General features: G+C 37.0%; 1 protein-coding gene across 1 annotated transcript in view; it reads left to right on the top strand.

The window, feature by feature from the left end:
* TNFRSF11A (TNF receptor superfamily member 11a) overlaps positions 1–13,250 on the top strand; it is a 114,618-nt gene that overhangs the window by 55,101 nt on the left and 46,267 nt on the right. The window contains exons 2-3 of the mRNA XM_027869061.1: positions 5,782–5,863; positions 7,242–7,367. Coding sequence (XP_027724862.1) covers positions 5,782–5,863; positions 7,242–7,367 — 208 coding nt within the window. The remainder of the gene's footprint in view (positions 1–5,781; positions 5,864–7,241; positions 7,368–13,250) is intronic.

Raw genomic sequence — 13,250 nt, 5'->3', positions numbered from 1 at the left:
CTCCCCCAATAGAATGTGAGCTTCTTGGGAATGGAGACTGTCCTTTTTTTTTTTCCTTCTTCTATATGTGTCCCCAGCACTTAGCACAATGCTTTGCACATAGTGAGCACTTAATAAATGTTTTATTTATTCATTCAGTATAAAATTCACAGGGAATCATGCATTTCTTAGCTTTCTATATAACCCTATAAACTAAGGGTTTTCCTTTTGAAGGATTTGATCACCACCCTACAGGAAACCATAAAATGAGTAACTTGAGTAAAGGACAAAGTATGTTTTTGTTTTTACAATACCTTCAGGGTAGAAATGTGGTTTGTTCCACTTTATGTTGGAGAATTGACCAATAGCAGAATTGCTGCTGCCGCTGCCTGGAAAATCTTCTTCAGATCTGTCTGCCAAGGCTACTATACTTTTCCCAGTACATATGATCTCTGTGAGAAACATCTGGTCTTACACATGGAGGTGCCATTGAAATATCAGTAGTAACAATCATAATCTCTAGGTAGCTGTTAAAGAGATTAGGACATCTAATTATTTCCAAAGACAATACTTCTTCCCCATTTTTACCCATATATATGTCAGTCTGCTGGTTTGAGCCTGTCGACATATTGGATGAGTCATGGACATAGCCTGGGGAGTTCATGTTCAACATATTTAAGTCAGGTGATGTTTTATAAGCATTGTGATTTGATGTCACTAAGATACAGTCAGAAGTATTACACAGATTTTTCAAATGCTTTGGGGTCAGTTCTTTTACTAAATTCCCCCAGAAAGTACCTTCATGTGTATGTAGCACGAGACAGTACATTCTTACCATATAAAGACTCTTCCAAATTTCTCATGAATTATAAGCAATTGATAACTGAAATACTGCTATTAGTTTGCTTTTCTTGGAGGGGATATTAGCATTACAATAATTTTCAAATATCTATAGGCCCAGAGCAACCTTATTAGCCACACAAAATTTGTATTGGCCCTAACCACATTTATCATTCCTTTCCCACTATTGTTTTTCCTTCCATTGTTTCCAAACACCCCTCCCCAATCATTGAATTAGACTGAGAAAAGATGGCAGTCTACACACCGAAAAAATATACCTTACTATGAAAATTAGGAAAAATAGGAGAAAGAGGCAAAGACCTTGACTACATGACTCAATGCACATTTTTATAAATGCAGAAAAGGCATAAAGTGAATATTTGTACGTAGATCTACATGCAATGCATTAAATAATAGCTTCTGGTAAATATTACCACTGTCCATTTATCTGGATTAAAAGTACAAATATATCCTTTCTCATGCAAATACTGAAAGTAGTATGTTGGGATCTTCCTGTATCCTCAGTGTCTGGCATATTACTAGACACTTAAATGTTTATGGATTGATTAATTGATCAAGGCCAAATCATAGTAATATGATCCTGGAGGAATGTACAGGGTCCTGGGGGAAGGTGATAATCATTGAAGAGGAGGCACTACTTTGATTGTTTATAGGCTACTGTGAATATTTTATGTGTTTTCTGTATTTTCTGTGGGGTGAAGTTCAGGCTGTCCTGTATACCAGTGCTGTCAAACTCAAAAAAACAAAACAAAACAAAACCAGGGCCACATAAAGATCCCTAGAGTCCTCATATTGACTTAGAAAGTCACACATTACCATTATCTATGGTTTATTGTATTTTTATTTATTTTGTTAAATATTTCCCAATTACAATTTAATCTGATTCTAGTCTTATCTCAGGCTCACTGTTCAACACCTCTGCTAACTGGGCCTGGAGTCAGGAAGATCTGAGTTCAAATTTGGCCTCAGATACTTACTAACTATGTGACCCTGGGCAAGTCACTTAACTGCTATTTGCCTCAATTCCTCATCTGTAAAATGAGGACACACTGCAGAAGAAAATGGCAAACCACTTTAATATGTTTACCAAGAAAACCTCATGGACAAGCCCATAGGGTCATGAAGAGTCAGACATTCTTCAATTCAATGACTCAACAACAACAATAACAACAATGTGCAAAGAACTGTATTAAGTTCTGGAGAAACAAAGTCAAAGATAGTGACTGTGTGGAGTGACCAGTAGCCTAGTTCAGTTAGGTGCAGATTTTGTGGAAGAGAGTCCAACATATCCAATACTGTGTGTTTCTATATATCTATGGATGTATATAGATATATAGGTACACACGTATATGTATTCTAATATGTAGATTATAGGTATATATAATCCAAGATATGTTAATTTATTATTAATTTTTAATTTTTGTTATGAACATGACAAACCTCTGTGAACATAAATGTTTACACGTACAAAGAACATGTACAAATGGTACTGAATCTCCATTGCATACAGCTAACAATATCTCTCAAGTTATTTGACTTTCTTTATTTCTGTAAGAACTGTTGTATAATTGTATTCCTGTGTGTGCTTTGATAAATGGACTCCCGGATATATTCTACATTCTCTAATCATTTGAATGGACTTTCTTTATCTTTATCTCCTGGATTTTATTAGTACTACATACAGGAGGGCTAATGATTTTTGTGGACCTATTTTATATCCTATATTTTTACTGAAGTTTGTATCAATGAATTTTTAGTTAAATCTTTAGAATTCTCTAGGTAAACTCTTATTTGCAGAAAGTGATAATTCTGTTTTTTCTTTACATATGTTTATTCCCTCAATTTCTTTTTTCTTGTTTTATTGCTGTAGCTAGTATTTCTAGAACTGTATCCAATAATAGAGGTGACAATAGATATCTTTGCTTTACCCTTGATCTTATTGAAAAGGCTTCTAGCATTTCTCTATCACAGATGATGCTAGCTCTTAGTTTTAGATACTTAGATGTTTATCATATTAAAGGAAATCTATTCTTATGCTTTTTAAACATAAATGGTTCATATTTTTTAAATATTGATATAAAATCATGTGATTTTGTTAGTAATATGGTCTATTATGTTTATAGTTTTCATTAAATTTAAACAACTCCATATTCCTGGCATAAATTCCACTGGACAGAGTAAATAATCTGTTTTATATGTTGCTATAGGCTCTGTTAATATTTCATTCAACATTTTAGTATCATTATTCATTAGCTATTGGTCTTTGTACCATAGAAGCCATTTGATGTAATGCCTTTATTTTTGCCAACAATTTATATAGTATTGGAGTTGTTCTTTGAACGTTTGATATAATTTATCTACAAATAATATAGTGCTAGGGTTGGTTTTTTTTTTTTCCTTTGGGAGTTCCTTTATGTTTTGTTCAGGTTTTTTTTTCTTCTGAGATTGAGATTCTGAAATTTTCTATTTCTTCTTGTGTTAACCTGAGTACTTTACATTTGGGTAAATATTCATCTGTTTTATTTAAAGCATCAACATTGTTCACATAATTGGGCAAAATAATTTCTAATAATTTCCTTTATTTCCTTTTTATCAGTTTTGCATTCTCCTTGTCCATTTTTTATTTTGGCAATTTGATTTCCCTTCTTTTTGGAGGGCAAAATTATCTGATAGCCTGTCTATACATATATTTTAATTTTTAAGAGAAAAGACACATGGTTTTAATTATAGATTCAATGTTTTTTAAATTTTAATCTCTTTTATTTTTAGAATTTCTTTTTTGGATTTAGTGAGATTTACTAAAAAAAAGTTAAAAAAGCAAAAAAAGCTTTTATGTATTTATTAATTATTTATTAATATGTTCTTTTTGTCACTTTTGTTGATTAGTATTGATATGTTTGTCTAATCATTTTCTTTGATGAAATTTATTTTTTGCTTCTATGATTTGTTCTTTGACCCACATATTCTTCGGAATAATATTATTTACTCTCCATTTAAGTTGGAATATTTTTTCCAAATACTATTTAATAATTATAATTTTTATTATATGTTGGTTACTAAAGGATGAATTTAATATTTCTGAGTTTTTGCTTCTGTTTATGGTGGTTTTAATGCCATAGTGAGAAATATGTATACTTCTTTAATCTCCTTTAGCATTCACCAGGGATCTATCGTATTTAAATTTTCTATAATTCTATTCAGGTCCTAAACTTCTTTATTATTTGTCTAAGTCTAGATAGGTGCCTGGAGGCTTTCAATGGTTTTGTAGCCTATTGCTCTCCGTAATTAATTTTTCCTTTAAGTACTTCTATGCAATGCCATTAGGGATATATAACTTAAGAATTAATGTTATTTCATTTTCTAAGATGCCTTTAAAGCATAATGTAATTTTTTTTACTGTTTATCTCCTTTTACCATTATCTGTTTTCAGTGTTGCCTTTTCTGAGATCATGATTGCTACCTTTGCTTTTTTTAATTTACCTGAGGCCTAATGCATTCTCTTCTGACCCCTCATTTCAACTATGTTCCAAGTGTGTTTCTAGTAAATAACGCTATTGGGTTCTGCTTTCTTATCCAGTTCTGTTCCTCTCCTCTGTTTTATATGTGAGTTCACCTCATTCACATTCAGTTATGATTGTTAATTGTGTTTCCACTGAATTATATCCTCATACTTTTTCCTCTTTTTGCCTTCTATCCTCCTATTTACAGAGAAGAAAGTGATGAAAGGTAAGGAATAAGATCAACACTAATAATCTAGAATTTAAATGTTCTGATCCTACTTCTCTGACTCTCTTCTTTTCCTAACCCAAACCCTGTTCATTTGCTTTCTTTCTTTTCTTTTACTTACCACTTAATGACCCACCCTTTGAGACTGAAATTTGTTTTGCTTGTAACTAACCCTCCCCACCTTTCATTTTCCTTTATCACAGTCCCTTTCAATTTTTAACTGTTGAATTGAATGTATTTCTATGCCAAACTCTTTATCTTTGTGTGTGTGTGTGTGTGTGTGTGTGTGTATTTGTGTGGGAGGGAGGGCGGGTTATTTGTGGATGTGGGTATGTAAGTGTGTGTTCAACCCTCTGATGGTTCAGTGGCCTTGGCCCAGTCTCTGTCTCCTTTGCCTTTCACAATCTCCAATCAGAAGATGGATCCACCTCTTGTTGCCCTGACAGGCCCCAGTAGATGTTAAGAGTATGTGCTATTTTCAGTCATTACATCTGCCCCATGTTCTGCAATGGCTCCAACAAATCTGCCAAACCTTTTCTCTCTATATAGTACGTGACTTTGGGGTTCTGGCTCTTTTCCCTGATCTCACTCCAACAGGCCTGGGCCTGGCTCTTTCTGGCTTAAAGTCTCATTGATAGGATCTTACCAAGGTGGCTTCATGCCACCTTGGAGCATCCCCAGTCTGAGCTACCATAGGCTCCAGACCCCATTTCCCTGAGCCCACTTTGGCTTCTGCCTTTGGCACAGCCCTTCTTTAGGCACCAGCAGGCTCTGGCTACCTTCTTATAGAGCCCAAGACTAGATGGAAGAGTTCAGCACTGTTTGTCTTTGGTTTTTTTGATCATTATTCCATCTGGTACCCTTTTAGATCTTTGCTGAGGTTTTTATGGGAGAGCTAGTCATCTCTAGAACCTTTCATATTGCCATCTTAACCACAAGTCTTGTGGGTTGTTTTTAAACATTTAAGTTGACTTAGAGGGCCATAGCAGTTCAACTTAATAAATTCTTATGGACATGATGGTCTGTCCTGGAAATGAATATATCAATTGTAATGATGTCACTCAACGGAAAGCAGAATTTGAGTCCTTTCATGTATTTCATGGTGTTTTCTTGAGTTGTTAGGAATGTAACCAAAGGATAACTTTTTAGATTTCAATCTGAAATAAACTGCTGTGCAATCTTTTATCTAATGTCAATTCTCTATTCTCATTTTAGTTAACTCTCCAAATCACTCTTCAGTGCAACAGTGAGAAGCATTATGAGCATGAGGGAAGGTGCTGCACCAAATGTGATCCAGGTATATTATTCATTCATCCTCTCCTTTTCCCCAAAAGTAATTGCTTTTATCTGAGGAATTACTACATTATTTCTGTGCTATTCTAAAATCTCCCTTTCCTTGGATAAACAATACTACCATCAAGTTGCAATATCTGTAATTGTCCTCTTGATTAAACCACAGGAAGGCAAAATTAAAAAAAATTATTTATAGCTCTACAACCACCTCGAAAAAAAAGGAAAAGAAGTTTTTAGAATTCCTATACTTAATCCTTGCTGGAACCCAATTTTTAACAAAGTCTCTCAAGGAGGGAAGCAGGTTTATAACCCTTCTTATTTTCCCCTTAATACCCTCACAATTCAAATGCTCAAAGTGTAAAATAATAACAAATAGACATAGAACTGCTACTAGATACTGCTATCACCATGATATTTTCTTCCTTGGACATATTCACACTGGGATTGTCAACTACTTGGAATGCCTCTGAAGACTCTATACCTTCTTTCCATATCACTGCTGAGAGCCAAAATCTGTATCAGGTTACTACTTTTCAGAGTCATGTTGTTAGAAATGTGACTGTGAATTTTCATGTCGTGTATGCATTCCTAGATCAATGTCTGCTTCTCTCCTCCCTGCCATTCATTTGCACTGTCCAAATGTTCCATAGTCAGCCACTGTTGAGTGCATTTCATCTCCTAAAGACTAAATGAGATGCAAGATGTTGTGGTGGACTGAGTAAAATATTCACTGGGTAGAACCCAATAAGACTTGAGCTAACATACTTCCTCTGACACATGCCAGTTCTGTGATAATGGGCATACCTCTCATCATCTTAGTGTCCAAAAACTCTGGAAGTCTAGAAGTTAGAAATAAGAATGTATGATCATTGATGTAAGGAGTTTTCATATTGGAAATTCCTTCCACTAATAACACAGATCTGGACTCCCCAACCCCCCCAAAAAAAGATTAAATAAAAATGAGTAAAATTTGGGGTAGTCAATAAGATTTTTTAAATGCCCACTTTAGGAGAGACTGGTGATGGTCTAAAATTTTACCAAATTTTGTTGTGTGGCAGATAATGTTACCACAGGGTGCTAGTATGAAAGACTTTCTTCTTAACCTGAAAGAACTTGAGAATGGCTGAGATTACACTCAGAATGATGGGCTGAGACAGGAATCAGCTGTTCAGTGATACACGAATGCAGCTTCACCATTACACAGTCTAGGTGTCATATCCACCAGTTACCGTCTCTTGTCAAGTGTGTCTTAGTTCTACTGTCAGGTTGTTCTAACTAATTAAAAATAATCCTTATCTGGCTTGAAGAAAAACCTTTCCTGGGATGCAGCTTGGGGCTTTGTTGATAATCTCATGGGTTTTAGATTTTTTTTTCTTTTTAAGGAAAGTATATGTCTGCGAAATGCACTGCCACCTCTGAAAGCATATGTTTACCTTGTGGCCCAGATGAATACTTACATACCTGGAATGAAGAAGATAAGTGTTTGCTGCAAAAAGTCTGTGATAGTGGTGAGTCGATCTGCACATCCTATGAAGTGCAACATTCAGTTTTTACCCCCAAAGTGATCTTTTCAGGACATATTTTATTCCTAGAATCTATCAGAATAATTTCTTTCACATGTTGGTAGATGTGTTGCTAATCTTGTTAGCATTAATGAATTGTTCCTGTGGGTGACCAGAGATCTCATTTGGAGTCACCATCAGAAAACTACATTGCATTTGTTTCTTGTGATGGGAAAATTTAGTCCTGGAAATTTAGCTTAGATTTACTGACATTGATTTTGAAAAGATATTTATGTTTCCACCTATCTCCCAGTTTCTTTTAAAGGGTTAAAGACTATTAAAAACTAAAACATCCAACACTATGTGATTACCTTGGTAGATGCAGAAAAAGCTTTTGACAAAGTTCAATATTCATTTATGCTAAAAATCTCTACAAAATAAAGGCATAAATGAATTTTTTTAACATCAAAAAATTATCTCTCTAAAGAGTTAGAGAGAGCTTATAGGTTTTGGCTGAGAAAATATGAATATGGAAACTTCACCTCGTGTGAAAGCACCTGATTTAATTTTTTTTTATTCCTCACTGTCTAGTAATGAGCCTGACTCATTGCCATCTTCTGGAAAATAAAGATTCATTCAATTCATCACCAAAATTAATTGAAACAAATCATAATCATAGCTAGCATTTGTACAGTACTTTATAGTTTGCAAACATAATTACAAATACCAAGATAATTCACCACTAGTTCACTTCAACAAACGTTTGATGAAAGCTCCTAAGAGGCAGGAAATGTTATATTTTGTCTTTGTATCTTAAACCTTTATCAAAGTACTAGGCACATCAGCATTTAATAAATGCTACAGAGTGCTGTGCCATGCCTTGGGGGAAATATAAATTTTATGTGACACACAGCCCCTGCTCTCATGGAATTACAATCTAGTAGGGTCTTATGACATAAATACAGATACACAATTGCACGTGATAAATGCATTAGAGAAAAGCAAAACAAAATTCTATTTAAGGTCCTGCAAGATCAAGGGAATTCACAGAGGAGATCAGGGTAAGATTCAGGGAGAAGGTGGCACTTGTCTTGGGCTTTAAAGGATAGGTGGGAATTCAGCAGCTAAAAGTTAGTGGGAGGGAGAACATTCTAGATACTGGGTACAGAGTGAGCAAAGGCAAAAAGGTGGGAAATAACAAGGCATATTTGAGGGACAGAGAGCACTCCAGTTTGAGAGAATAGTAATATGAGAGTAGGCTGGAAAGGTAGAGTAGTGCCAGATTGTAGAGGGCTTTGAATGTCAGGGGAAAGAGTTTGACCTGTACTTAGTAGGAAACGGAAACCCTGAAGATTTGGAACAGAGAGTAACATGACCAGATCTATATATGTTAGGAAATCTATTTTGACAGTAGAAAGAGGATTGACTGGAAAGTAGAGATGGGAAGACCTGTTGTTATGCTATTGCAATAAATCAGGCCAGTGATAATCAGGGCTTGAATTAAGGTAATAGCTCTGATATAAGTTTTGTATTTCCAGAGATGGTAAGGTCTAAGTGTGAGCACAGTTGAAATTAACAGTATTTGATGAAAGAGTCACAGATAATACCAGTGTTTTGAGAATGCTGGTGTAACAGATCAAAATAATGGAGTCAGAAGGATAAGGAAGGAAGGAAACAGGCATTTATCAAGTGCTTACTCTGTGCCAGGTACTGTATGAAGCTCTTTAGTAATATTATCTCATTTGATACCCACAACAACCATGACAGGTAGATACTATTATAGTCCTCATTTTACAAATGAGGAACCTGAGAGAATAAAGGTTAAATGACTTGCCCTGGATCACACAGCTAGTAAGTGAGGCTGGATTTGAACTCATGTCTTTCTGACTCTAAGTCCAACACTTTATTGACTGTTCCATGTGGCTGCCTCTGAGAGGCAAATTTGGGAAGGAATATAAGCTTACTTTTTCTTTTAACAAGACAAAGTTTAAATATTCAAGAGACATTCAAGAGGAAAAGTCCTTTAGGGTACTTGGAGATATAAGTTGGAACTGAACCAGATAACACTATGATGATGTTTGGGCAGAGAATTGAATGGGACAGTGTTGACAGTCAGGAATTGAAGAATACTATGTAGTGATGGTAGCCCTGATTTGAGAAATGATACTGATGTTAGCCTGCATGGTCTATATAAGTAAACAAGTTAACAATGTGACATGGCCATCAAAAACACTTACACAAAACTTAGACTGCATTAAAAAAAACATAATGTCTAGGAATAAGTAAGTAAACAAAAATGCCCTCTGCCTTCTGCCCTTTGCCCTGGGAAGACCATAGCTGGAGCCATTGTTTGGCTCTGGATCCATGTTGTTGAAAGGACATTGATTAGCTGGAGAGCATCCAGCAAAGGGCCACCACGGTAAAGCAAAGTTATATGATCAAATCTTTTGAGAATTCTTTGAAGGAAATGGGATGTTTAGCCTGAAGAAGAGAAGACTGAGGACAGACATGATAGTTTTCTTCAAGTATTTGAAGGCCTTCCTATGGAAGGATATGAATTAGTCTGCTTGATGCAACAAGAAAGAGCTAAAAGTAATGGGTAAAATTTTCAAGCAAGTTAATTTAAGTTTTGATAAAAGAAAAAGAAACTCTAATAATTAGAGCTAGGTTTCCCCTGAAGGTGTTCAGGCAAAGACTAGATGACCATTTGTCCAGTGTGTTGAAGGGGGCATTCTTGTTCAAGTATAGGTTGGACCACATCATAAATCATACATTTTTTTTTAAGTTGAAAGGATCTTATAGGTTATCTAGTCCAGCCTCCTCATTTTACAGATGAGGTAAAGTGACTAGGTCCACTAGAAGATTATGTTATAATACCTCAACTGGGCCCTCACTGCTGCTAGGTAATTTTACTAAACCTCCCTTATTAACTCACTATCCCACTTTCCAGAAGCTCTTCCAAACCTTTTCATCCCTCCTCAAATCTCTGATAGCTCCTCCTCCCCCCACCCTCTAAGCTGAGGACCTTGCCTCATATTTCACAGAAAAATTGAGACCATTCACCATGAACTCCCTCTTCTCCCCTCTACCTCATCTCCTATCACTCAGAAACCTTCTGCCATTATCTCCTCCTTCACCCCTGTCTCAAATGCTCGTACTCCTTACCAATGCTAACCTCTCTACCTGCCCAAATGATCTCATTCTATCCCATATCCTCCAGCAGTTTGTCCCCTCTGTCATCCCCACTCTTTCACTTGTTTCCAATCTCTTCCTCTCCACTGTCTCATTTTCTACTGCCTGCCCATGTTTCCCCCATCCTGAAAAAAACCCTTACTTGATCCTTCCATCCCTGCTAATTATCATCCTATTTCTGTTTGGTCCTTTGTAGCTAAACTCCTTGTAAAAGGCTGTCTACAATAAGTGCCTCCACTTTCTCTCCTCTCACTCTCTTCTTAACCCCTTATAATCTGGCTTCCAACCTCATCATTCCACCAAAATTCCTTATCATTCTTCCAAAGTTACTGACGATCTCTTAGTTGCTAAATCCAATGGTCTGTTCTCAAATGTTATTCTCCTTGACCTCTCTGTAGCCTCTGACACTGTTGATCACTCTCTTCTCCCTGACACTTTCTTCTTTCCAGATTTTCAGACATCACTCTTTTCTGATTTTCCTCCCACCTGTCTGACCACTCCTTTGTTTCCACTGGATCCTCCTCCAGATGACATCCTTTAACTATAGGTGTCACTTAGGTTTCTGTCCTGGGCTTTCTTCTTTTCTCTCTCTATTCTACTTCACATGGTGATCTTATCAGATCCCATGAATTTAATTAATTACTATGTTGATGATTTTCAAATCTACCTTTCCTGCCCCAATCTCTCTGCTTATCTCCAATTTCACATCTCCAACTGCCTTTCAGACACCTTGAACTGAATGTCCAGTAGACACCTTAAAGTCGATATGTCCAAAATAGAACTCATTATCTTTCCCCATGAACCCTCTTCCTTCCTTTCTATTTAACTTACGGTCAAAGTGTTTTTGTTTTTTTTTTAAAGGCAATTGGGGTTAAGTGACTTGCCCAGGGTCTTACAGCTAGTAAGTGTCAAGTGTTTGGTCTGAGGTCGAATTTGAACTCAGGTCCTCCCAACTCCAGGGCTGGTGCTCTATCCACTGTGCCACCTAGCTGCCCCACTTCTACCTAACTTATTCACTGTAGAGGGCAACACTATCTTCCCATTCCCTCAGACTCACAGCCTAGGAGTCATTCTGGACTCCTCCCTACCTCTCACTCCCTATATCCTATATGTTGTCAGGACCTGTCAGTTTCACCTTTGCAGCATCTCTCAAATACACCCCCTTCTCTCCTCTGACACTGCTGCCACCTTGGTTCAAGCCCTCATCACATCATACCTGGACTACTGCAATAGATGCTAGTGGGTCTGCCTGCCTAAAGTCTTTCCCCACTCCAATTCATCCTCCATTCAGCCTCACTTAATCACTACAGTGATTTTCCTAAAACACAGTTCCAGTCATGTCACCCACACACTCAATAAACTCCAGTGGCCTCCAGGAACAAATACAAAATGTTCTTCTTGGCATTCAAAGTCCTTCAAAACCTAGCCCCCTCCTACTTTTCCAGTCTTCTTACTCCTTACTACCCAACATGCACTCTTCCATCCAGTGACATTGGCCTGTAGGCTGTTCCATGAAAAAGACATTCCATCTCTCTGACTCTGGGCATTTTCTCTGGCTGTTCCCTTGCCTGGAACACTCTCCCTCCTCCACTCTGACTACCGGCCTCCCTGGCTTCCTTTAGGTCCCAACTAAATTCCTACTTTCTACAGAAAGCAATCCCTAACCCCTCTTAATTCCAGTGCTTCCTGTCTTTTAATTATTTCCTATTTATCCTGCTTTGTCTATAATTGTTCACATGTTGTTTTACCCCATTAGATTGTAAGCTCCTTGGAGAGAAGGATTATCTTTTATCTCTTTTTGTATCCCCAGCACTTAGCAGGTGCCTGGAACATAGTAGGTGTTTAATGTTTATTGAATGAATAAATGAATGAATGAATGAATGCCAAGGTCACACAGGTAATAGATGACAGAATGGGGAATGATACCCTGGTTCTCTGACTTCAAAGCCAGAATTATTTCCACTGCATCAGCCTAGATGGCCTCTGAAGTCCCTTCTGACTCTAAGGTTCTGTGTGTATTTGTATCAGCCAATGGTGGACACCCAGATAGCCTATACAGCTATAAGAGTGTTGACAAGCCAAGCTGCTTGGGGTCAGAGTGCCCCATCATGTGCTGACTGTCAAAATACTGAGCCACAGGATGGTGGATATGAAACACTTTTGGTACCAAGCAAACCAGCAGCTTCTACTCTAACAGTCTTGGGAATCATCCACCTCCCTACCCATTCATGTGAATCATTGTTGTCCCTCCAAAGTCTACTCACTTGGGTATAATTTCTGAAAGAGTTATTTCTGTGTTTCTGGGAAGAACAGGGAAACTGAAGTCTGTGTCTTAGCTAGTTGGTACAGTAGAGAGAGTGCTAGGCCTGGAATTAGGAAGACCCGAGTTCAAATGCAGCTTCAGACACTTAGTAGCTGTGTAATCCTGGATAAATCATTTAACCCCTGCCTACCTCAGTTTCCTCAGCTGTAAAATGGAGATGATAATAACATTTACCTCCTAGAACTGTTGAGGATCAAATGAGATAATAGTTATAAAACACTCAGCACAGTGCCTGCAAATTTATTGGCACTTAATAAATACTTGTTTCCTTTCCTCCTCTTTTTAACCTCTTCTCTTCCTTCTCTCTTTTCTTCCCTTCTTCCTTTTTCTTCCTTCTTTCCTTCATTTTCTCCTTCCCTCCTTCCTTGCTTCCC

Source organism: Vombatus ursinus, unplaced genomic scaffold (genome assembly GCF_900497805.2).
Source record: "Vombatus ursinus unplaced genomic scaffold, bare-nosed wombat genome assembly UNPS02014791.1, whole genome shotgun sequence".
Classification (NCBI taxonomy): Eukaryota; Metazoa; Chordata; class Mammalia; order Diprotodontia; family Vombatidae; genus Vombatus; species Vombatus ursinus.
Note: the sequence above shows the minus strand (reverse complement) of the source record. Positions and strands in the feature narration are given on the sequence as shown.